Source organism: Mus caroli, unplaced genomic scaffold (genome assembly GCF_978045245.1).
Source record: "Mus caroli unplaced genomic scaffold, Mus_caroli_1 scaffold_20, whole genome shotgun sequence".
NCBI classification, from domain to species: Eukaryota; Metazoa; Chordata; class Mammalia; order Rodentia; family Muridae; genus Mus; species Mus caroli.
Genome location: NW_028227275.1, coordinates 19,119,476 through 19,145,048, shown reverse-complemented (window position 1 = coordinate 19,145,048; position 25,573 = coordinate 19,119,476). Strand labels below are relative to the sequence as shown.

General features: G+C 49.2%; 1 protein-coding gene across 5 annotated transcripts; it reads left to right on the top strand.

Annotated features, from left to right (window-relative positions):
* Positions 1 to 2,934: 2,934 nt before the first annotated feature.
* Positions 2,935 to 25,348, top strand: Zfyve27 (zinc finger FYVE-type containing 27). Of its 5 annotated transcripts, none has more exons than XM_029472672.2 (13): positions 2,935 to 3,135; positions 3,877 to 4,074; positions 10,055 to 10,125; positions 12,164 to 12,365; positions 14,401 to 14,496; positions 15,478 to 15,590; positions 16,221 to 16,357; positions 16,854 to 16,925; positions 18,352 to 18,372; positions 18,537 to 18,681; positions 21,927 to 21,973; positions 22,251 to 22,332; positions 23,991 to 25,348. In XM_029472672.2, the coding sequence occupies exons 2-13, from the start codon at positions 3,878 to 3,880 to the stop codon at positions 24,053 to 24,055; spliced, it is 1,248 nt and encodes a 415-aa protein (XP_029328532.1). In that variant the 5' UTR covers positions 2,935 to 3,135; position 3,877; the 3' UTR covers positions 24,056 to 25,348. The 5 variants fall into 5 exon arrangements, with proteins under 5 accessions (XP_029328532.1, XP_085690334.1, XP_021007264.1 ...); XM_085834208.1 differs by having other exon boundaries at positions 9,977 to 10,125; XM_085834209.1 differs by having other exon boundaries at positions 2,944 to 3,023; positions 9,977 to 10,125.
* Positions 25,349 to 25,573: the final 225 nt, after the last annotated feature.

The following is a 25,573-nucleotide window of genomic DNA, read 5'->3' as shown; positions in this document are numbered from 1 at the left end:
GTTCAGGGATGAGCTGGGTCAGAAGAGGGAGAAGTGGGGTCTGCAGAGGCTGCGTGCTTGAGAGACTAAGGGGGCCCCTGGGAACAGTCATCCAAAGGAGGAGGTAGATTCCAGCAGACAGCTTTGGTATTACGTGTGGCATTCTAGACTTCTGGACCTCCTACAATGATGATGAGTCTCCTTGTCCTCCTCCTGGCCTTGAACTAGCTATGTAACTGAGAATGGACCTCTTCTCCTGATACTCTTACCCCCATTCCCAAGTGCTGAGATTACAGCCATGTACCTGGGGTTGATGCTGGAGATCAAACCTAGGGCTATGCAAATACTCTAGCAACTGAATAGAGTATTTCATTAACTCTGGGTCTACATCACTAACTCTAACCAGCCCCAGGTCCTCTGCAAGAGCAGCAAGTGCTATTAACTGATGAGCCGCTTCTCAGTGCCCACCCACAACTAACGTTAAAAAAAAAATTATTATGTGGTGTGTGTGTGTGTTTGCAGCTGTGCATGTGTGCATGAGAGGAGGAAAGAGGACAGTTCTGGGGAACTGCTTCTCCTTCACCATGGGGCTGGGGGATTGTACTCAGTTCTTCAGGTTTGTACAGCAAGTGTTTTATCCACCAAGTCATTTTGCCAGTCCACAGATTTTGAGCACTTAAAACGTGCTGAGGAGCCAGGTGGTGGCACTGCACGACTTTAATCTCAACCCTCAGGAAGCAGAGGCCAGTCTAGTCTATAGGGCGAGTTCCAGGACAACAAATGGACGAACAAACAAACAAAACAACAAATCCACCAAAAAACCAAACCAAACCAAAGGAATTTCCATCCTTTAGCTCACTTCAGTTTCGCCCGGTGAAGTTGCTCTTGTGATTATTCCTGCTCTACAGTTGGAAAAAGCAACCAGGTAACTCATGCAAGGTGGAATCCTCCCACCTCCCTCAGGCTGGGCCTGCAAAGCAGGACTTTACAGCATTTTCACATTCGTCAGCACTTCATTTTGAGGTAACTACAAATTTACATACAGTGGTAAGAGATCCTGTGAGCATCTCCTAATGGGACATCTTGCAAGCCCTTTATCCTTTCATAGCAGAGATACTATGTGCCAGTGCTCTAGCTTCTGGAGACATTAGCTAACAGCTGATGGTGAATGTGAACGTGAATGCAATCCCCAGGGAGGGTTAGAAGCAAGGAAGGTGGCAGATAGATGACATTCAAGGGAAGAAAAACCCAAAGGAGACCTTGAGGGTAGGAGGCCAAGAGAGGTGGTCTCCTGGACGCTAAGGTGGGGAAAGGAAGAACAGTGAAGTGTCCAGTGTTGCTGAGAGCTCCTGCAAGGAAGACTGGAAATGTTCGCTGGATGTAGCAGCCAGAAAGGCAGAGGTGACTCAGGAAGATGGGATTACAGTTGGCGAGGGCTGAATGGGTGAGGAATGAGCAGAAGAGCGGGCAAGTCGGAGGAGAAAACAAAAGTGGAGGTAAAGAAATTTCTTGTGCATCTTGTCTCCAGGAGAAGGGGTATTACCGAGAGTAAAGATTTCAGAGCCTGTGGGACAGTGACCGGCCTGAAGGAAGTGAGGAGAGCCTGGATTCCCAGTGCAGCTGAGTCCTGGCTGAGGAGAGCAGGCGTGCCTGTCTCTCTAAAAAAAGAGATGCTGGACGAGATGTCAGTGAAGCTTTGGGTAGTTCAGAGGAGGGGTCATTGTCGGCTGAACAGCTAGGGAAGGCTGCTCACAGCTGACTCCTGCTACGATGGCTTGCTTGGGTTTGGATGGAAGCAAGAATCGGGGCAGGCAGGTGTGACAAGCAATCTTAGGACTTGGCAGGAGTCCAGGGCCCTTGCAGGTAACAAAGAGGGTTCAGCTGGCTGAGACTGAGGCACCTGAAAGAGAACAGCAGGACAGATGAAGCCAGTGGATGCAGCCTCGTGTGGGTGGTGGTATGGCTGGGGTTGCTGGCATCCAGTGATGTATTTGGCTCAAATCCCAGTTCCAAGCAGTTTATGTGCTGTGACATTAAAGAAGTTACTTACCATGACTACAACTCCTCATCTGTGAAATGGTGACAACCCCGATAGGGTTATTGAAGGAGGAACAGATAAGATAATGTGCACAAAAAGCTTAGTGTACTGCCTGCCTGCTGGTTAAATGGAAACCCATGGGAGGTGTGTTTTAAGGGACAACAGCTGGGTCACAAGATGTGAAGAGGATAGAGCTAGGAACGGCCTGCACAGGACCTTGAACACAGCAACTACTGACCACCGTTCTGTCTCTGCTAATGTTGTAACCCTCGAAATTACTGATACTACTAGAGAGACTTCAGTGTTGTGTACAGTTTGTCTCTGCGTTCTCTGCTCCCCCCCCCCCAGCTCCCATCTTCTTTTTAGCAAACGGCAAGCACTATAGCAGACAGCTGGTTTCTGTGCTGCTGTGTCTTCCTGCAGCAAGCCAGGGGCTCTCTCACCGTTAAAATGGCACTACCCATAGGCACCTGACATACAAGATGTGTTTTCTGCCTTCCCTAGGTTCTCAGAGCTTCTATTCACATTTTCTTTCTTTTTCATCCTTCTCCACTCCACCTTTTTTTTTTTTTTGAGCCAGAAGCTCCCATAGCCAAGGCTGGCCTTGAACTAGCAATACTCCAGCCTCAGAAACCAAAAGGCTGTGGTTACAAGAAGTGTGTCACCACACTAGTCTCTCGAACTGTCCTTGCTGTAATGTTCCGGAGCTAGGCTGGCTCCCAGGTCCTAGGACTCCCGGGCATTAAGTGAGTCATCTCTTGAGTGGCAGGAACATGGTTAACCAGAAATTAGCCAAGGAGGGAAAAGTGCGCAGGCGCAGTATCAACGCGCTTGCTCACCTGCGCTTGGGTGGGAGGAGCTAAGCCCGGAGGCCGGACCCAAGGCGGGACGGGCGCGGTGACGTCACGGGCGCGCCACCGCAGAGTGAATCGCGTCCCGGAAGCGACGGCGGTGGAGGGGCAGACGGCTCCCGGGTGGACCTGCGACTTCGGAGCGTCGGTGGGAGGTGGCGCGGCGTGGGGTGGGGCGGGCCTGGCCTGAGGGACCGCTCCGGGGCTTGGTGGCCCTTCTGTCCCCTTGGCCGTCCCTGTCTCTCCCTTTCCTGGGATAGCGTCCGGGTAGGTGACGACCGTGACGCCCCAGCCTCACTGTATTTATTTACGGAGCCTGGCCCTCCCACCGGGTGTGGGCCGCCACCTGCAGGCACAGCGACCTTAGGCGTGGCCTGCCCTGCGCGGCCTCAGACGGGCTGGTGGTCGAGGCCTCTGTCGGCCCTGACCTGCTAAGCCTGTCTCGCGCTTGCCCGGGTTCCCTTTCTCCCTAGCTCGTCCTGTCGAGAGTTTGGGGTCCAGTCGACCCCTTTTCAAGTGATGAATGAGAGCCAGGGTTAAGAGTGTTGTTAGGAAAAATTCATGAACCTCTGGGAGCCCTGGTAAGGGTCTCCCAGTGTACACTGGCGCGTTCATAAAGACTTCCCAGGACAAGATGGTCCCCCTTACCCTGACACCTGAAGGAGGAGCTAAAGATAGGAGAAAGATGTCACAGGACATCTTTTCTCTTGGGATTACCTACTGCCTTCCTTCAACAACCTGGTTATTAATGGTTTATATGCTCTTGAAAGGTCTGTGAGGGAAAGGAGCGTTGGAGGGGCTCATGAAGAGTAATAGGCTTTATAGCTAAGACACCACCTTCACCCTGCTACTTCCTACTTCAGTAGGAATAAAATTTCTTGCAGTGTGAGATGGGTATTCGCGTTCACCTCTCACAGTTACTCTTAGGAACCACACGAACTGTAATGCAAGGGGGAAATGTGTTGTAGTCTGGAAGTGCATCGTGAGTGTAGGGATTTATGATTACAGAATGCAGACTTCAGATCGGGAGCTGAGTGGGCCGGAGGCGAGCCCCAGCGGGATGCCTGAGGTTCTCTCTGAGTGTTCACCTGCCCCTACCAAGTCAGCAGCGTTTGATCTCTTCAACCTGGTCCTGTCCTACAAGAGGCTGGAGATCTACCTGGAACCCCTGAAGGATGCAGGGGACGGTGTTCGATACTTGCTAAGGTACAGACTTTAGGGTTCCTTTTTTTCTTCCTCTGGGCTCTCCTGTCTCCCTGGTCTTCAGCAGTTCTGGCCAGCTAGGCAGTAGTTGGGCGATCCTTTCTGCTCTAGCGATGACTAGTTCTGGGGAGACTTGTTGTGTGACCTTTAGGTGTATTCGGGTCTACTTGTGTTCCAGCTCTATGCAGGGAAGGTGGGAACTGAGAACCACTTGGTCTTCATTAGGACTCTGTAGTTGGATAAGCTCCTCTTAGGGACTGCCGGAAAGCCTTGGACACTGGCCTAGTATAGCTTAGAGCAGATGTAGGGATTTTTTTCCCTTTTCTCTCTGAATATTAATGTAATTAATATTAAAATCTTGATTTTTATTATTTTGTATGCACGTGGCATTGTGTGCAGGTCAGAGGGCAGCTTTTGGGAGTTAGCTCTCCTTCCAGGGTGGATTCTAGGGACAGGCACAGGCTTGGCAGCAAGCACTTTACTGGCTAAGCTATTTTGTTGTTGGTTTTTTTTTTTTTTTTTTTTTTTTCGAGACAGGGTTTCTCTGTGTGACCCTGGCTGTCTTGGCACTCACTCTGTAGACCAGGCTGGCCTCAAACTTAGAAATCCTCCTGCCTCTGCCTCCCAAGTGCTGGAATTAAAGGCGTGTGCCACCACTGCCCAGCTGGCTAAGCTATCTTACCATCAAGTTATAATTTTAAACAAACTCGACCACAAATACCTTTGAAAAAACGAGATGCCATTTTCACTGTTGCTTGGGATTATGGTTTTCAATTTTTTTTTTCTATTTTTGCTTCATTTTTTTCATCCTCAGTAATTTTCTTCTAGCTTCCTTTCCTTTCGTTGTTGAGATAGTGTCTCACTGTATATAGCACAGGCTAGTCTGAAACTCATAGTGCAGGCTGCTCTCAGACTTACAAGCATTCTGTTGCAGACTTACAAGAACTGGGACCAACTTGCTTTAAACATGTTTTTGTTTTCTGAGCTATGGTCTCATTATATCCCTGACTGGCCGGGAACTCACAGAGGTCTGTCTGCCACTATCTGGAGTGCTGGGATTAAGGGCATACGCCACTATGCCTAGCCTGGTTTTTTTTACATTAAAATGTTTTTTTTTTTTCCTTAAGTGATTTATCTTCGTTTTAGATTTTATGTGTGCGGCTGTATTGTCTGTATATATTTATATGCACCATATGTTTGTTTGGTGTCCTTAGCGGCCAGGAGAGGTGGTCAGGTCACCCGGAACTGGAGTTACAGATAGTTGTGAGCCTCTGTGGGGGTGCTAGGAGCTGAGCCTGCATCTTAACCAATGAACCATCTCTTCAACTCCTGCCTTGATTTATGTTAAAAAGTATTTTATCTGGGAATATGCCTGTGATCCCAGGACTTAGGAGGTAGAGATAGGAGCATCAGAAGCATCAAAGTAGCTGTAGCTTCATAGCAAGTTTGGGGCCAGCCTGAGCTATATAACACCTTGACTCAAAAAAATACCCCCCCCCCCCAAGAGCAAAACAAAAAGCCTAAATTGCAAATAAATGGCTTTGCACTTCTGATTACTTAACTTTATGGTTTTGTTTTTTTTGTTTTTTTGTTCTTTTTGCTTTTTTGTTTTTCCGAGACAGGGTTTCTCTGTATAGCCCTGGCTGTCCTAGAACTCACTTTGTAGACCAGGCTGTCCTCGATCTCAGAAATCCGCCTGCCTCTGCCTCCCAAGTGCCGGGATTAAAGGCGTGCACCACCACTCCCGGCAGTTTATGGTTTTTTATAAAGGCCTTTGATATTATCAAAATAATGTTATACTGAATTAAAAGTAATTTTTTGATATCTTTCTCTGGTGAGTTCCCACTTTTCTATTTTTTTTTCCAAGGATGTCATGGGCACTTGTTTTGCATCTCCTGTCAGGTTCCTATCTGGCACTGCATTTCATGTGGTTATTATCTCCTATAAATCTTTTCAAACTATACCAGGCTCTTGTTTAATGTACTGGCTTGCTGAAGTGACTGGGCTCACTGTCCTACAGAATTTCCTTCTAAGAATTGTCTGGTTAGCTGTGTGTAGCTCTTTAACTGGAAAGTTAGACTAAAATCTGGACTTATTCAAGCTAAAGACTTTCTTTTTTTTTTTTTTTAAAGATTTATTTATTTATTATATGTAAGTACACTGTAGCTGTCCTCAGACACTCCAGAAGAGGGCATCAGATTTCATTATGGATGGTTGTGAGCCACCATGTGGTTGCTGGGATTTGAACTCGGGACCTTCGGAAGAGCAGTCGGCGCTCTTAACCACTGAGCCATCTTGCCAGCCCAAGACTTTCTTTTCTAAAGGAAATATTGTGTCCTTAATGTGGCATGACTCCCAAGAATCACATAAAATTTGTGTCCAAAGCAGAAGAGGGGAGAGTTGTGTATGTGTATACATCAGAGGACAACTTGGAGAAGTTGACTCTCTCCTTCTATCACATGGGTCTCAGAGATGAGATTCAGGCCTGCAAGCTTGGCTGCAAGCATCTTTACCTGCTGAGCCATCTCACCAGCTCAGAGTAGGTTCTTTTTTTTTTTTTGTTTTTGTTTTTTTCGAGACAGGGTTTCTCTGTATAGCCCTGGCTGTCCTGGAGCTCACTTTGTAGACCAGGCTGTCCTCGAACTCAGAAATCCGCCTGCCTCCGCCTCCCGAGTGCTGGGATTAAAGGCGTGCGCCACCACGCCCGGCCCAGAGTAGGTTCTTAAGTTGGAACCTGTGGACAGGTTTAAGGGTTCCCTGAAGCTGCAAACAAAATTGTGTGTTCTGGCATGCTTATTCATGATAAACAAGCCTCTAGTTCCCATCAGATTGTTTTAAAGACATGCAGCTGCTTTGGTTGCCAAAGAAGATGGTAGGAGGCTGGAGGAGTGGACTGGGTTACCTTGAAGGGTGCTGTTGAGTCTATATCCTTGTTTCAGTCTAGAAGTAGGGGACCACTTCTAATTAGGATTTTTTTCTTTGAGCTCCCAGGCTAAACAAACCTGGTACATCACTTAGTAGTATTCCTTGACAAGACCGTACAGTCTCACCCACCCCTTGTGACTGTATGGCAGAGTCTAGAGATGAGAGTGAGTGCTCACAGCTGTGCTATCTGCTGTGAGATCCGTGTGCTCTGAGTGCAGGACATAGGAAGGAGGAGAGGCCTTTCTCACTTTCCTTAGCCCATGAACTTTGACTTTCCTAGAGAGCTGTGGCTGTGCATTCTGCCATTCTTACCCTGTCTGTCTGTCTGTCCCCTCTGTTTTGCCCATTTCAGGCAAAGCACCCAAGTTACATATCCCCTATTCTCCTTTTCTCTGCTGACAGAGAAAAGTGCTTCTTGGCACACTGACTTTAAGGTTTTCCATGATCTGGAATCAGAGGTCTGAGGATATTCGGAGAGCAGTGTGGCGCTGGATGGAGGGGGAGCTCCCCGCAGCTGGAGTCTCTGGATGCTGGCAGAGGGATCACTGGTCTGTGAAAGTGGCTGTCAGATTAGTTTATTCTTTTGATTGTTCTTTTTTTAGTAAAGAGAGTTTGACTGAAGAGGGACCTAATCTTGGAGTTTGGCTATTGGGTCTGGAGCCACAGTAAAATTTTAAGGCTCTTCTAGGATCAGCTGCTCCACTTTGTGGGTCTCCCAGGATCAAATTGTCAGTAAAGGCGTTAGGACAGGAGGATGGCTTTGAAGGAGAGAGGAGAGTGCCTTCACTGGCAGCGTGATGGTCTCACTTCTCAAACAGGGTGGAGCTAGACCTTTCTTACTTTCTTTTTTTTTTTAAATGTGTGTGTGTGTGTTATTTTACTTTTACCATAATGCCAACCACCTGTGGTTCTGTGACTTGGTGAAATGTGTTTGACTTGATGAGAAAGACTTCCTCATAATCTTCAGCAGAAGCTAAGAGCCCAGGCTGGGGAGATGGTTCATTTGGTAAAGCGCTTGCCGCACAAGTGAGATTACCTAGTTTTGGATCTCAGCACCTACATAAAAAGCCAGGTGTAGTGCTGTGCGCCTGGGGAGGTGGAGACCAGAGGACTCTGGGAACTTCCTGATGAGGTAGCCTGGCTGAGTTGGTGAGCTCAGGGTTCAGTTGAGACCCTGTCTTCAAAACATAAGGTGGAGGGCTGGAGAGATGGCTCAGTGGTTAAGAGCACTGACTGCTCTTCCAGAGGTCCTGAGTTCAATTCCCAGCAACCACAAGGTGGCTCTGTAATGGGATCGGATGCCCTCTTCTAGTGTGTCTGAAGACAGCAATAGCGTACTCACACATAAAATAAATAAATCTTTAAAAAAAATAATAAGGTGGAGAGTGATTAGACACATGCACAAAGTAAAAGTCCCATATTAACTAGTTGACTTAGTAGTTGTAGATTTTAAAAATTAAAACATAGGAAATACACTTATGAGCAGGCAAGATGGCTCACTGGGTAAGGCTCTTGATTCCAAGCCTAAGGGCTTGAATTCAATCCCAGAAGCTACACAATAGAGGGAGAGAACTGACTCCGTAAACTGTCCTCTGACCTCCACATGTGCACACATTGGTGCACATTTGTGCACACACAAAATATAGCAATTAACTTCTAAACAGAAAATCATGTCAGTTCTGAATGCATTGTTTGCCGGCAGTGGATGTGGTTATTTTTTTGGTCCTTGTTTCACTCCTCTGATGTCACCGTGTGTATATTGACTGAGGAGAGGATATCAGTGGCTTCATTATTACTGTCTTCTTTTTTCTTAGCTTGCTTCTTTTTATTTTACTTTATTTTTACTATGAGACAGGGTCTTATGTAGCCCATACTGACCTCCAACTAACTGTGACTGTGGCTGACCCTGAACACCTGACCCTCCTGCCTCTGCCTCCCCATGCTGGGATGACAGGCGAGGGCCTCCACACTGTGATCTGCATCTGTGCTTGTATTAAATATAAAGATGTCCCTTTCCACAGCCAAGCCAGCAGCACTGTCTTGTCCTAGGAGAGCCGACTCACTTCTTTCTCCTCTCGTTGGGGACTTGAGTATTGACATTTGGTGGTGGTGTGTGGTGGGGACTGCATCTCTTTTCAGTTCACACTGGTTGTGTTTTCTGTGTGGCAACAGCATTTCATGCTCATGTTGGGGTTTCTCCTCTCCCCCTCCACCCCCCACTTCTTAGCTCAGGACCCTGTGCTTGCTAGAAGTGCTCTATCACTGAACTAAATTTCCAATCCTTCAGTGTTAGTATAGTATAGTAGGTAGTATTTTTATCCTTTTGAATGATTATATACTTAAAACAAAGTATGATAAATTCTCAGATTGTAGAAGTAGAGAGAGAAAGTAATGGGTGGGAGGAAGTCCATGCTGCTCTTTCTCACCTTCTGTGCTGATGAGTACTTTTATGTTGGTTGGTTTTTCTACACAGGGTTTCTCTGTGTAGCCCTGGCTGTCCTGGAACTCACAGAGAACCACTCACCTGTCTCTCCTGAGTGCTGGGATTTAAGGCGTGTACTGCTGCTCCTTGTCCCTGTTGAGTTTTTGTGCAAATGGTAGACTGGGGAACTTAGAAGGTTTTGTTTTTTCCCCATATCTGTTGTTTTCTGCAGTCCAGCAAGTGGCCTGGGGGTGTGTTGATATGGTCTTAGGAAACTGTGAAATAGGATAAGGGAACCTGCTAAAAGAAGAACCTTCTTACTCAGTGCCCTTGTGTGTGTGAGAGAGAGAGAGAGCCTTACAAAACACGGGAAGCAGCAGTGACCAGGTTTCTCAACAGACGTTAGAAAGCCTCTTCCCTCTGGAAGAAAGTTCTGTGGGTCCTCTAGTGTGGTCCCCCCAGGGCTACTGTGTGTCCACTTTGTTCCTCTGCTAACCTCCTGTCTTACAGATCGACTCATGTGCATTTCTCCTGGGTTTTTTGTCTTCTCTTCTCCAGATTGGGCTGTCTGCACTGCCAGGCCTCCTTGAGGCTGGAGGAATGGCTGTCTTGTGATCAGAACTTTCTGTGTTGTAGGTGGCAGATGCCTTTGTGTTCCTTGCTGACTTGCCTGGGCCTCAACATCTTGTTCCTCACTTTGAATGAGGGTAAGAACTACTTCTTGAGGCCAATGTGTTTTTTCAAATGAATGTGGGGGAAGAGCCCTGAGGTGGGCTCAGTGGGAGGGACTACCTCTTTGCCCGTTTGCTTCTTCCTAGGTCTGTTTGATGTTGGAACACAAGCTCTGTGTGACTTTGGGCACATGATGTAGCCCATCGATGGAGACTATCTTCCTTATCTCTGAAGGGAGGATAGCAACAGTCTTTTCTCATTGACATCATGAGATGAGAGCTCGTGTGTGTGTGTGTGTGTGTGTGTGTGTGTGTGTGTGTGTAGAGCTCAGCTCAGTGCCTTACACAGATTGTAGCCAGCACACTATGGCTGCAGTCTGTGTACTGCTTGCTCCCTTTGTGGTACATCCACCTTTCCATTTTGCTTTCCTACCTAATTTAAGGGTCGTTTGTCAACATGACACGGGGTAATGGGATCAGGAGGAGGAGAGGAGGAGATTTTTTTTTTTTCCCCATATCTGTCATTTTCTCTGGTTCAGCAATTGAGCCTCGATGTGCTGGGTGGCCACCAGCAGTGGGGAGAGGCACCCACACAAAGCTACGAGGAAGATGTGTGTCTAGGTGGTGACTGTAGATGTCCTGGGTGACAGTGTCTTCTAAGGACTTCTGTAATGTATGCTGTAATCCAGACCTTTCAGGGTTGGAATTGTCAGGTACTTGTAGATAAAGCACTGCCCATCCCTTCCCCTCCAGGAGCTGAGTGAAGGCTCCAGGGCAGGATGTTCTGAGGAACTAGTCCTTTATGTGTTCTTAAATCAATTTCTCTCTCTCTCTCTCTCTCTCTCACACACACACACACACACACACACACACACTTCTTAGTATCTTCTGTTTTCTGTGGACGTACGGAATCAGTGGGTTGAAAATTTCACCAGTTCATACAAGATCATATATTTTTAGATTTTCTTTTTTTGAGGCAGGGATTCTCTGTGTAGCCCAGGCTTTCCTTAAATTTACCACATAGCCCAAGTTTGCCTGGAAGTACCTATTCTCCTGCCTCAGCCTCTCAGATTCTGGGGCTACAAATGTAACCACCGTTATAGCCAGCTTTTTTTTTTTTTTTTTTAATATTTATTTATTATAAGTACACTGTAGCTGTCTTCAGACACTCCAGAAGAGGGCGCCAGATCTCATTACGGATGATTGTAAGCCATCATGTGGTTGCCGGGAATTGAACTCAGGACCTTCGGAAGAGCAGTCGGGTGCTCTTAACCTCTGAGCCATCTCTCCAGCCCCCAGCTTTATTTTTCTTAGTTGGATTTTTCTTTGATTATATCTCCTAGGATTTCAATATTGTGTTACAGAGGAGACATTTCTGCTTTGAGTTTGTCTCTGCCTCATTATCAATCCTCAATTCTCAGGACCCCTATGTTATCCTCAAAGCCAAAGAAAAGGCTTCCAGTCTGCCTTAGTGGAAGAGAGGGCTACATTTCTATCATTGGGGAACTTCCAGCTGCACCCAGACTGCAGATGTGAACAGCTATTCTGTGTGTTGTGGCATTTTCTATTTTAGTTTATGGATATCTTGCCTACATGTATGTCTGTGTACTGTGTATGCACAGTGTGTGTGTAGGCCAGAAGAAGGCGTTGGATCCTCTGAACTGGATTTACAGACGGTGGTAAGCCACCGTGTGGGTGGCAGAAGTGAAGCCCAGGTGGCAGAGCAGCCCATACTTTTAACCACTAAACCGTCTCTCCAGCTCCTGAGACAGTTCTTAATGTGCTAAACAAGGCTGGAGTTCCTCTGTGCTCATAGGTTAGAGCTGACTTCCTCAGAGGAGACAGTGAGAGAGACAGCCACAGTCCATGGTGTGGGACAAGGTCAGTGAGGGAAACCAGAGCTGGGGTGAGCAGGCCATAGAGCGGGAGATCTGGAGTCTTCTCACCCACAGTGTGATCACATCAGGCCTCTGAGCAGGGCCTAGAGTGGGTGAGGAAGCATGCATGTGGGCGTCAGTGGGCAGGCTCCCGGGCCTCATTGACTGTTTGAATTGTAGCAGTTTTGATCTCTTAGGTGCATGGTACTCCATGGGTGCCTTGATGATTTCGGTGCCTGCCCTACTGGGCTACCTTCAGGAGGTGTGCCGGGGACAACTGCCAGAGTCGGAGCTGATGCGGAGGAAATACCACAGCATAAGGCAGGAAGACCTGCAGAGAGTTCGCCTTTCCCGAGTGCACCTTTCCCGCCCTGAGGCTGTTGCTGAGGTGAAGAGCTTGTAAGTATTGCAGGGAGGCCAGGAATGTTTGGGATCGAGCCAGTGCCACACTACAGACTACCTATGCCACAGGCTGCACTCGACTTAATCTCGTTACCGGTCCTGAGCAGAGACGCTGTTATTATCCTCCACTTACAGAGGAAGGCAGAGGCTTAGGGAGCTGTGACTGAGACTCCAGATTCAGCTACTTCCACAGCTATGCTCTTTCCCCCAGAGACACCAAGAGGGGTCTTGCTTAGGTACCGCCTTTGCAAGCCTGTGCAGGGCTTCAGCCCTACCTCTTCCACTTCTGTGCAGTGTTGGAGAGCTCAATTTTTTATGTCTCTGGTCCCTCATCTGTCAGACATAGTGCTTGGCTTACTCAGAAAGTGCTTGTGAAGATGGCTTGAGTGTGGAGTACCCAGGAATTGTTCAGTGTCAGTTATCATTACCATACTAAACATGACGTGGCTGGCACTTTGAGGAAGCAGTGCTAAGACTGCTGGGAATGTTAAGTGTGTCAACATCAGGGGCAGCGGGCATTTCCTGAGCCTTTCCTTGGATCAGGCTCCGTGGAGGCTTTTGACATCTAGTAGTGGTGATGTCAGAGCCCCGAGTCATGGGAGTGAGGGAGCTTCAGGTGTCTGGGGATCTCACACCTGCCCCCTCCACCCATAAAAAGAAACTTTTCTGTTTTCCGAGATAGGGTTTCTCTGTGTAGCCCTGGCTGTCCTGGAACTTGCTCTGTAGACCAGGCTGGCCTCGAACTCACAGAGGTCTGTCTGCCTCTGTCTTCCAACACCCTTTCTGTTTACTGCAAACATTGAGCATTTATTTCCTGAGATCAAGGACATTGTCTATGTATTCCCAGCAGAACGCTCAGAATTAGGACATTTATATTGATATATCAGTACTGTTGTCTGCTATGTAGTCCATAATCACATTTGCCAGCTGTATTGATGATGTTTTTATATTGATTTCCCTTGGTTCAGAATCCGATCTAGGATCATGTATTACATTGAAGGTTTGTTCCTTCCCTGTAGTGCTAAGATTCAATCCAAGACCTTGCCTGCCAAGCACCTCAGCCCTCATAACCTGTGTTCTGTTCATCTGGGGTGAGCAGTTCTGGGGTGAGACCTGACATACTTGATACAGCACAAGCTCGCTGTGTTGTTTGCCTTCTTGTTAGACTGAAGGGATACATTTTGAACAGGACTAAAAGTGGAGTATCATAGTCCATATCAGAGCCAAATGAGGTCAGGAAACACTAACTTTGGGCACTTGCTTAAGGTTTGTTTCCCCTTGGTTCGTAGTAATCTGTGGAGAGACTTTGAGACTGGAATATCTTGTTCCTCGTTAGCATTCACTTAGGTGCTGTAAAAGCCATTGGCGGGTCTTCCCACATCATTTTCTTCCTGGGATGGCTGAGGTAGCTCTCTGCTTACCATTCCGTTTGCATTTATCTTCTGGCATTCTGCAGTGAGGAAATGTGGTTCTCATTTGTTATCAGTATGAATGCATAGATTCTTATTTCACTCAGTGGGGTCTGATCTATCACAGCCCTTCCTTCCATTTTGGAGTGTTGTGGGTTGGCCACTGGGACCACTTTGAACTGGTTTTGTGTTCTTCCATCATATCCCCGTCATTTTTCTGTGCCACCTTACTGTATGGCACAACAGAATATTCACACTTGTCTTACACTATCCCTTCTCAGCTCTAGAAGCAGCTGTGTTTCTGGGCCTTTTGGTGGTAGAAAAGTAGTGCCTCCCAATTGTAATAAAATAATATTAATGATAATAATAATAATAACAATAATAGCAGGGACCTGAGCTGCTTCACTTCAGCAGGTTCTCCCAAGGGGGTTGGAATGGATTGGAGCATCTTTGCCAGGCCATCTTATCCCTTAGCAGTATTTACAGATGGTGACCACTGCTGACTGGCTATGCTTGTGAACCCAAGTTCCACTTTCTTGTAGCTTCTGTACTCCTGAATTTGTGACTAGGTTGGTTTGGAGGGAGCAGGGACTGTCCACTCACAGAAGCTCCTGTGTCTGCAGCTTGATCCAACTGGAAGCCTTCTTGGCCCGCCTGTGTTATACCTGTGAGTCAGCCTACCGTGTACTTCACTGGGAGAACCCCGTGGTGTCCTCACAGTGAGTAGGCCCCTTCTTTTCTACCCTGCCATCCTGTAGTAGTTGAGAGTGGATCCCTTCTGTTTCCAGTGAAGCCAATGCCTTGAAAAGGCTTCTGCCCCACCTACTTCAGGAGAAGAGTACTGCACGTCTCTAGGGTGTGGGTCTGCACATATGCTTTTGAGCTCTAAATGGTTGCTTAGGTGCCCTTTAAAAAGATAAACAGTAACAGTACTGTAATAATATATATAATAGGTTGTAGTTGCTGCTAATCAAACTGTGGTCTTCTGCAAGAGCCAAAAGTGTCCCAGGCCAATGAGCCACCTCTCTAGCCTGTATATGAGATTTCTTTCTCTTGACTAATTACATCATAAGTGGTTACAACAATGTCTTTGGAATTATAATGTGGATTGTGAATGACTGAAATTTATGAAAGTGTTCTGTTTCATTACTAGCCCTACAGTGAACATTTTATTGGACTTTAGTTTTAATTCTTTTAAATTTTCAGGAATTAACTTAAAAGATAAGAGTACTGCATAAATGAATGAGGTTTTCCTATGTCAATAATGACTCTAACTAGGTCTATCCAGGCTTTACTTTGTGCCCGTGCTCAGAAGTTCCTGTTATTGTCTTACTCTTTCTAGTGACCCCGTGAAGTAGCTGCTGTTTTAACTTTCGCTGTGTAGATGAATGAAGTAATGCTTGAGAACTAAGGCACTTGCCATAGAGACAAGTGCCAGTTTCAGGTTTCAGGCCCAAGCCTGTGTCTAGACTTCAGAGCCCAGACCCTGGAGCCAGAATGTGGGCTCCCACTTGAGACACAGTGTAGCTTCACTGGTCTCACTTGATGGAAGCCAGCGATGTGGTACTTCTGTGTGCTTTCACAGCTGTTCTACACTGGTTTGCTTGGCTGGTCTTGTCAGTTTGTGGCAGAGCTGTGTCTCACCAGGGTGCTCCCCACCATTTCCCTTCTGACTGACATTGGACTTTGTGTTCACCCAGGTTCTATGGCGCTCTTCTGGGCATGGTGTGCATGCTCTACCTGCTGCCGCTCTGCTGGGTCCTCGCCCTGTTAAATAGCACACTCTTTCTGGGAAATGGGGACTTCTTCCGAGGTAAGCTCCGAGAGCCCAGCCCGACAGCTGGGTGGGTCCTGTTTAGCTTTCCTGCTCCTGTCTGTTTGCTGTGCTTGCCACCAGGGGGCAGCTTCTCACTCTGTCTCTGGGAGGGCTGCTGCTAGATCTCTGGAAGTGTGCTGAGGTTGGGGGCTGACAGTTCTCTAAGGTGGCTGCCTTTAGAGGGGTCACCTTTCCCTTTTAAGACAGATACATCACTCTTATTGATACGGTATCTTCTAGAAGATAAGGAAGGGATCTTTTCCCTAAATTGCTACCTACTCCTGCACTGGGGCCAGCTAGATTAGCTGCCACATCTCTGTGTGACCCCTGCGTCTGCTGTCTGGCTTCTGGATGCTGGGCAGTCTGGGGAGGCCTGTGCCTGGATGGTTGCTTGCTTTGTCTCCTCTTTCTGTCCTTAGTTTATGGAGCACTCGCTGAACTGGATCACTGGCCGACTCTTTGTAGCCTGGGGCAGGTGTGATGGAGAAGACTTCCAGAGCACCACTTACTGTGTCTCTGTCTGGGGAATTCTTCCTAGAGTTTTTTAAGATTAAAGGTGTGGCGTGCTCCAGCACACCACTCACTGTGTCCTATCACCTCCAACCCTGTTTTGCATCCCCTTGGCAGTGGTGTGTGAGTACAGGGCCTGTCTGCAGAGGCGGATGAACCCCCAGCAGGAAGAGTGTGCCTGTGAGAGCTCAGCACTACAGGGGGCCGGAGGGAGGGGCCTGCTGGACAGCTCACCTGCCCCTACACCCACGGAGGTGAGTGCCTCCCCACTGGCAGGGCCTGTTGCCTGTCTGCGAGGGCCTTTCCCTCCCTCTTGTTCTTAGCGATGTGTTTATGAGGCACAGCTTCTGGGCCAGAGCTGAGGGGCTTCTGCCTGCCAGTGAGGGGCTTCTCCATGTCCAGTGCCTCTTTAGGTGCCCTGTGGGGTGTGCCGTAAGAATGGGGCTGAGATATTCCCTGTGGCAGGACAGAAGGCTAGACACAGAGTGAGTGCCAGAGGCTTTTAGCTAGAAGGTAGGGCTTGGTTGTTGGCTACTGTTGGTCCAGCAGTGCCTTGTTCTGTGGCCTGGCCTGTGGAGTTGGAGGGTCCTCCTTGGTGTAATTTTCATCTTTCTTGCAGCTATGCAGTTTTCATGGGGGTGGGATCTAGGGTTTTGGAGCCTAGCCACTGGCTCTCAGCAGATGGCTCTCTACTATAGGGACCACGATTGCCAATCTTCCTCCATTTTGCCAGAGAATCTTTCTTCCTAGGACCTCACGCCAGGCAGTGTGGAGGAAGCTGAGGAGGCTGAGCCAGATGAGGAGTTCAAAGATGCAATTGAGGTGGGTGGCCCTCTCCCAGTCCTCTCTACTGACCAGGCCAGATATTGGGTGGAATGAGAGTTGTGTGTGTGTGTCTGTGTTTTTCTAACATCCACATGGGGGGCCAGAACTCGCTGAGCTAGAACTCACTGGTTGAAACAGTACCACTGGCTCCTTCTACCCTCATCTGTCCTGGATGCCCAGGCAGGGCTGGCACTGCTGGCTTGTTGCAAGCCACTGTTGGGTGTTGGTGGTTTGTCACCTGGGTTGGAGGTCATGATGTCAGGGGTATGTTTGCGGAAGGTCCGGCCTTGTGTCTTGGCCTTTCTGTGTACTAAGGTCCATAGATGTCCCCTTGGGAGGTTGGGGAGAGTGGTTACATGGCCAAGCACTAGTTCAGGGAAAGTTCAGCAACCTTGATTAAGACAGTGATTTAGACTGGTAGTTTGAAGATGTGTTTTATTTGGCTTGTATACTTTAAAAAAAGAATCCTTTGAGCCAGTGGATAAAACAGGGCAAATTTTAGTTAGAAATTTAGATAGAAAATGTACCCTTGAAACTTTCCTAGTGTCTCTGAGTCTGCAGCAGCCACTATAGCCGAGGGCCATCGTCTCCTGTTAGATAAGTCACATGGGCTAGCAAGATGGCTCAGTGGGGAGAAGTGCCGGTTGCTAAGCCTGCGACCTGAGTTTGATTCCCACAACCTACCTTGTAGCAGTTCCTTGCAGAAGGGAACTGACACTGGAAAGTTGTCCTCTGCCCTTCATCCGTGTTCTGTGGCACACACATGTACAAACATAATAAGTGAACGTAGGTATCTCATATGCTGCAGTTCTCGAGTTGTCCTGCACTCCCTGCCCTCTGCTTACTGAGCCTCTGACTGTTGTCCCTGTGCCACTGCTGCTTGTCACTTATGTCCCCCTGGAAAGGGGGAGGTTGTTTGCGGAACAAGAGTCTTGTGAATGTAACTAGGCCCTGGATGCACAGCTGACTTCCTCCTCCCAGGCCTGCCTCTTCTGCCATTTTATTTGTGAGTGCTATAGACTTCCTCGGGTTGAGAATGGTGTAGGCTATGAGTCTGGAGAGGGTGCGGTGCTATGGTGGGGGTTTCAAGCCTTTTCTTTATGACCCAAGTAAGGAACACATTTGTATCTCCAGCCCTGGTTTATCCTTTGCTCTGTAATCTGTGGAACTAAGGGAGACTTAGCCCGACACTTAGCTGCTGTTAGGGTGCTTCCTTTCTTACCTGTTCTGTTGAACTGTATGATGGCCTGCAGGAGTAGCGTCGGCTTCCTCTGAGAGCACGCCTGTTGATGTCCCCTTGCGGGACGTGCTTAGAGCTCAGCAGGCACAGCTGTTCCCCTGCCCCCTCCTGTTTCTCCCTTCCTGCTATCTCTTTGTTTCTTCTTCTTTTTCTTCTTCTTCTTCCCTGCACCCTGGGAGGCAGGAGACCCACCTGGTGGTGCTGGTAAGTAGGAGCAGGGTGAAAGGGATGGGGCCGGGCTGGGCAGGCTGAGCCCTGCTGAGTTAGCTGTGCCACACTTGGTGGGGCCCACCATGCCCAGGTGCCTTCGCATGCAGGGCCTGGGATGTTGTAGGTGACGGGCAGAGTGGAATAGGCTGTTCTCATAGGAGGATGAAGAGGGCACCCCGTGCCCAGCAGAGGATGAGCTGACCCTGCAGGACAATGGATTCCTCAGCAAGAATGAGGTGCTGCGCAGTAAGGTGTCCCGGCTTACGGAGCGGCTCCGCAAGCGTTACCCAACCAATAACTTCGGTATGGCCAAAGAAATGGTTTGGAGGTGGGGATATGGTGTTAGGGCTGGTGGGACTCGTGGAGTGGGGGGAACATCTGGGCCACAGGGACAGAATCCAAGATTTGTGGGCACTGGTAAAGCTCTCTGTGGAACCTTGGGAAATAAACATGTCTTGGAAGTATGAGTGTGGAGTGAGTGGTCTCTTCATGTCTTCCTCTCATTGAATATCAGTTGACAGGAAGACAAGGTGCTCATAGGCCCAGGCTGCAGAGAGCTGTGGTTCTGAGGCTATAGAGTGACTGCTAATTGTAGCTCAACTAGTGTCCTTGGGCAAATTATGCCTCAGGTTTTACCCTTCTGAAAGAGTAGTGGTGGTTGAGTTGTGGATTTTATGATGGTGTATGCCAAGTCAGCACAGGTCCTGCCTGCCTCTTCGTACTGGGTGCTGTTTATGTGGGAGGTGCTGGTTGGGCTTCTGGATGCCCGAGAGCCCATCCTGGTCTTTGTGGTCTGGCTTTATGCAGTGAAGGGCACCTTCTTCTGGGCATGGTAGTTTTTTTTCGGGCACTTCTAGCCAAAGTTGTAGTTTGGTAAGCTAGTCTTTTCTTAGGGTTGTGGGTAGGTCAAGATCTTGAAGGGTGTGTTTGACTCTGAGCCCAGGTTGGGACCCTGGCTTTGATTTGGCCCTGAGAGCAGAGCCAGCTAAAGTCCTGGTGAGAGCCTGGAGTAGCTGCTTACTGAGAGTCACTATGGCCTCGGATTGTGTGTTTCAGTGTTTAGTGAGCTCTAAGTCTGTGGAGGGAGGGGAAATCCATGGATTTATCTTCAGGAACTTGAGGGGCCTCTGTGGCTTGCCTTCTTGCCCCTTACTAGTGTGGTTGTCTTTTCAGGATTAGATGTCCTAGGCCTGCTGTTTGTGTCTGTGTTCATATCCCTAGGTACACAGAATTCCTTTTACCTTTGTTGACTATTGGCTTTGGTAGACAGGCAGGCTCAGGTCCTTTCATAAGCTCACTCTCATTTCTCTGGTGGATGGGATAGGGCGAGACAGGCTCTGGGCCCAGGAGCAGATGGGTCGAGAGGTTCCAAATGCAAAGGGGTTACTGCTGTTGGTCCAGCAAGTGACATTTTGTCTTTGTGCATTGTAAGTAGAGGCAGTGAGAAGTTCCTGTTTTGCAGAGGGGTAACCTGAGGTCACCTAAGAGCTTTATCTCACAGGGGGAGCTGGGCTTCAACTGCAGGTCATCGGATTCCACTCTGGGTCCTGTTTGCCACCTCATCTGTCCTGTGACTTCTCTTAGCTCTGATGTTTAGGAGTGCCTTGTATAGTGTTAGTCCTGTCTTCAGACCTGGGTTTTTGGGTCAGATTCTCCTCACCTGGATAGGCAGAGGCCATATAGGTGTCTGAGGGCGGCCTTTTTGGCTCTTCCCTGCCTCTCCCCCTTGCTACAGTGCCTATGTTCCTTTGTTAGTAGGGCCTGTTCTCTACCTTGAGGGCAGGTGTGACATTCTGCTTCCAAGATGTTGGCCCCTGGGTCCAGGTTCCCAGATCAGCCTTGGGTAGGCTGCTCTGAGATCTCTCTTAGTCCTTCCAGACTGCCATAAGAAAATACACCATGCTGCGTGCTTCATAGATGAAGCAAATGTCATTTCTCACCATTGCTGAAACTGAGGTCTAAGTTGTGCCAGCACAACTGGGTCCGGGTAATAGATGGCACCCTTTTGCTGGCTCCTCAGGGAGACATGACAAAGTGCTGTCCAGGGCCTCCATTATAAGAGCAGTGTTCTCACTCATGAGTGCTCTGCCAGTCACTCACTAAAGGCCCCACTTTGTGATACCATTGCCTGGGGATTAGGATTCAATATATGAACTTTAGGGGACCTTCCATTCTGGCTGTCAGTAGATGACGTGGGTCTTTGGGAGGGATGAGATGAGGGCTTCCTCTGGAGCCTCCACGTGAGTCTTGGTGGAGCTACCAAGGGTCCAGGCACCCCTGTCCTAGCGATCACTGCCCTGGTGGGTCCTGCCCTGCCCTTCTCTCTTCACAGTAGGGTCACTAGGTGGTGAGTCGAGGGGGATGAGTATAAGAATGTGGCTGAGAATGGGCAGAGTGGCTAGGCTTGGGAGGAGCAGGACTGTTCTCTGTCACTGTGTGATCTGATGTCAGCTTTCAACCTAGATGTGCATGGGGACTGTGTAGCCCTGGCTCTCCGTCTACTTCTGAGGAGCTCTTGGACATGGGCTCTTTGTCCTGTCCAGTGTTCTGTCACCATGCTGAATAGGGTGCTTTCCTCTGTTCTTGGCGGAGGAGCCATAGTCAGTGAGCATGTTTTCTTATCCCGCTAGCATCCTGGAGTTTGTGTTCTCTCTGTCCTTTACATGGCTGTGAGAGGTCCAACAGCAAAGGGATGTTTACCTCAGATACCTCAGCCTTGCTCCCCTGGCTCCATAGTCTATTATCCTTGATCCCAGGGAGCGTCTTTTAGCAAGAGCTGTGGGCAATCCTGGCTGACTAGGAAGGAACTTTGGGACTGTCACGGGCAAACATGTTACCCAGGAGCACAGTTGTTCTGTCTGCTGCTGCCTGCTGCCTGCAAGGTCATAGCAGGCCCCAGAACCCATCTCTCATCTCTCCTCCATCCGCCCCAACTGCCAGTCGTCACCCGAGCTGCTCTGGCTGCTCTGCCACAGTCTGAAGCTCCTCCGTCTCCCTGTACTTGTGGCTTAGGAAGGCTTGTGTTGCTGCTTGCCCCCAGTGCTTGAGAGCCTGCCCTTCATGTCATGTTGGAAGGTGCCCTGTTTCAAGCTTTCTCTTGGGATCTTCTGATGACAGAAAGGAGGAGTTTGTGTTTCTTGGAGGCATATCTGTCCCTCGCTGTGGACAGATGTTTGGAAGGAGACATTATGAAAGGGTCACATCTAGTAGGCTTCATTGAGGATGCTGGGGTCCAGGTCCATGTTGGCTTGGCTAGATTTCAGTGGGGAGATTCTCTGGGTGTTCCTTGATTATCTGCCAAGCTTGTGAGTGTGTGTGGCACTTGGTGTTGGGAGTGTGCAAGGACTCGATCTGTGTGTAGCTTGGTGAAAGCTGCTCTGAGGAGCTGGCGCCTTTACTTATTTTAAATACACATATTGCTCTCTGCACCCAGCTAAGATGCTGGGCTGTGCCTGGCTGGGTCCTGAGTGGCCCAGTTAGAGTCAGGAACAATTTGGGTTGAGTGACCTGGGCTGGATCGTAGCTCAGCTGCTGCCTTTGTCTCTCAGGGAACTGTGCAGGCTGTGCCGCCACCTTCTCCGTGCTGAAGAAGAGGGTGAGTCTGCTGGTGTTTGCTGGGGCAGTGTGCTGTGACTGGGGCTGATGCACGACTTGAGGAGAGTCAGCAATAGAGTCTAAGCCCTCATTCGAGTCACAGGACCAGTGCCCTCTGTTTGCTAAGGCCCACACCCTTATCAGCCTTCTGTTGGCTGTTTTGTCCTGTCTCATCCCACCCACTGAGGCCCCTCTTAGTTGTATAGAATTGGAGGGAGCACTGGGGTGTCAGGTGCCTGAGGGTGGGCTCCATCTGACACTGTTGTTCCCGTCTACAGCGGAGCTGCAGCAACTGTGGGAACAGCTTCTGCTCGCGGTGCTGCTCCTTCAAGGTGCCCAGGTCCTCTATGGGAGCCACAGGTGAGCGGGGCAGTGAGGAGGCCAGAGAGGCGGCCTGTGGGAAGGACTGAGGCGGCCCTGCACAGAGCAAGACAGCTCCCTGAGTCTCCTCTTTCCTCCCAGAGGAGACCACCTGGTTGAATCTTATTTCATTACCCCAGGTTCATTTTTAACAGAATCAAAGTAACTTCTCTTCCTTTTCTAAATGCTGTGTATGTTTGTTGTAAATAAAACCTGTAGATGAGCAGAAGGAAGTCCTCCCCTGCCCCTATGTTCCTGACAGGGAGGTCGGGGACGGGCAGAAGAGAGCATGGATGTGCAAACGCAGGAAGCATGAGTGTGCACACGTAGGAAGCGTGAGTGTGTACATACAGGAGCATGGGCGTGCACATACAGGAGCATGGGCGTGCACATACAGGAGCATGAGAGTGCACAAACAGGAGCATGAGTGTGCACATACAGGAGCATGAGTGTGCACATACAGGAGCATGAGTGTGCACATACAGGAGCATGAGTGTGCACATACAGGAGCATGAGTGCACATACAGGAGCATGAGAGTGCACAAACAGGAGCATGGGTATGCACATACAGGAGCATGAGTGTGCACATACAGGAGCATGAGTGTGCACATACAGGAGCATGAGTGTGCACATACAGGAGCATGAGTATGCACAAACAGGAGCATGAGAGTGCACAAACAGGAGCATGAGTGTGCACATACAGGAGCATGAGTGTGCACAAACAGGAGCATGAGTGTGCACATACAGGAGCATGAGTGTGCACATACAGGAGCATGAGTGTGCACATACAGGAGCATGAGTGTGCACATACAGGAGCATGAGTGTGCACATACAGGAGCATGAGAGTGCACATACAGGAGCATGGGCGTGCACATACAGGAGCATGAGAGTGCACAAACAGGAGCATGAGTGTGCACATACAGGAGCATGAGTGTGCACATACAGGAGCATGAGTGTGCACATACAGGAGCATGAGTGTGCACATACAGGAGCATGAGTGTGCACATACAGGAGCATGAGAGTGCACAAACAGGAGCATGAGTGTGCACATACAGGAGCATGAGTGTGCACATACAGGAGCATGAGTGTGCACATACAGGAGCATGAGAGTGCACATACAGGAGCATGGGCGTGCACATACAGGAGCATGGGCGTGCACATACAGGAGCATGAGTGTGCACATACAGGAGCATGGATGTGTATTTGTGCTTTTGATAACTGCGGTGATAACTTCCTGCCCTGTGATGTGCTGCAGTGTGGGGCAAGGCTTTTTTCTGCCAATCTTACAAGTAGCACATGCTTGCTAACTATAAAGTTTTGAGGTTATTATAAAGAAGAAAGGAAGAGAAAAATGATCCTGTAATCTTACCACCCAGAGATTTTTAACCACTGTTAAAACGTTTAGGGAAAATTTCCTCTGGTATTTTATTTTGTTGATGCCAGAAGAATTTCCAATGCATAGAACACCTGGGAGAGGCCTGCTGTTGGCGTCAGAGCCACAGTTCCCCAGCGTGTCTGAGGGAGGGAGCTGGGTCAGGGAGGGTGTGGGCCGGGCCGTGGGTGGTCTGTCTCAGGACTGGGGAGGCTAATTCAGTACTTGGCACCTTGAGCCTTAAGGGTACAAAGAACTGTCTCACCGAGTTTTTCTTTCTTTCCAGCTCCTGAAGCCCAGAGAGAGACTGTGTGTGTGTGCGCCTCCTGCAATCAGACCCTGAGCAAATGAGGAGAGAAGCCAGGCTCCAACTGTCCTGGGGCCAGCAGTGACCCTACTGTCCCAACTCTGGGCCTCTGAGGCCTGTGCTGGGCAAATGTAACCTGACAGCTAGGTCCTTCCTGCCCTTCTCCTGCTGCCTCCAGCTGGGCTGGTGATGCTCTAAGGCCCAGGGGGAGAGGAGCCCCTTGGGTCCTGGCTCTTGGTTCTGCTCTATCCTATACCCTGTTAACTCAGGGCTAGCGAGGGAGTGTCCACCAGAGGGCAGAATTGAGCACAGCCTGCTCTCATCTGGGCTCTGGTCGTCAAGGTCAGGCTGGCTAGACCTTAGGATCCAAGAGACTTGAGGTTGGAAAAGAGGTTCTTCCCTGTTGGGTACTTGGCAGTCTCTCAGCCCCAGAGAGCCTGCGAGGGGACTTAGAGCGCCATGGCCTGCCTGCCTTTGCCTTTTGAATAGCCTCAGGACTGGCGTTCCCAGGAGCCCAGAGGAGAGGGGATGTGAGGGCGCTGCTTAAGTCCTTCAGTGTCAAGTGGATGGCAGGATGGGGAAGCTCTGCCTACAGAATCTTAATTCCCATGGTTCTCTGGTGTCCTCATCCCTGCTGGGTGGCTACAGGACCCTCACATCACTCCTCCATCCTGCTCTGAGTCTAGGGCACCCCACCTTTCTCCCACTGCCACATATCTCTAACCCTTATCTCATGGAGCATGTGGCCAGGTGAGTGGAGCAGAGAGACTGAAGGAAAGCCTTTGAGGTCCAGGGAAGTGTAGGACTGCCCGGATTTCAGGGCTGTTCCTGGAGTAGAGATTGCATTGTAGGATAGGGTTGGTCACATGGCCGGTTTTATGTTCCATCTGACTTGCCAAGGGGATGCTGCGCCTTTTCTTAAGCCATGAGCTGGCTCAGGCCCCCTCCCCTAGAGCTTTTTCAGAGTATTTATTTATTTATTTCATGGTTCCTGAGAGCATGCAGCACAGGGTAGGATGAAGAAGACGAGGGGCTTCTGCCTGAGACCCTTCCACAGTCATGGACTGCCCTTGGAGCTGATCTTCAGGAACTGTTTCTGCTGCCCAGTCATGGGCGTGGTGCCCACACCTGAACCATCTGAAGTCCTCCTTGCTGATAGGCCACACACACAGCAGTAGAGCACTGAGGGTTTGGCAGTGGGGACCAAGCAGTTGAGGTGTACTCTTTTGTCCTGATGAGAGATGCTCACCTCTGCGTATTTATACTGTAGAGCAGTAGACAGGAACTCTGTGGAGAATTGTCAATAAAAGGCCCCATGCTTATGGTTTTGCCAGGTCTCCTAGTGCTATTCAGGTCTTTCATGTTGCCCAGGGTGGGCTGTGGGTGGGCTTTGCACACCTCCTGTGGCAGTGCGTGAACCAGCCAGGCCCAGTGGAAAACTGTGCCTTATCAACAGGAGGGGTGGGCTTTGTCTTGTGACCAGACCCAGGGTCTTGGATTGAGGTTGGGACCAGAACTTAACTATAAATAATGCAGGCTTCAGAATGGAAAGGTTTTAGCTA

Coding starts and splice junctions, on each gene's coding strand:
- Zfyve27 (XM_085834208.1), top strand. CDS start 3,878: ATGCAGACTTCAGATCGGGAGCTGAGTGGGCCGGAGGCGAGCCCCAGC. Junction 15,591..16,220: donor AAATGGGGACTTCTTCCGAG/GTAAGCTCCGAG, acceptor TCCCCTTGGCAG/TGGTGTGTGAGTACAGGGCC. Junction 22,333..23,990: donor GTCCTCTATGGGAGCCACAG/GTGAGCGGGGCA, acceptor CTTTCTTTCCAG/CTCCTGAAGCCCAGAGAGAG.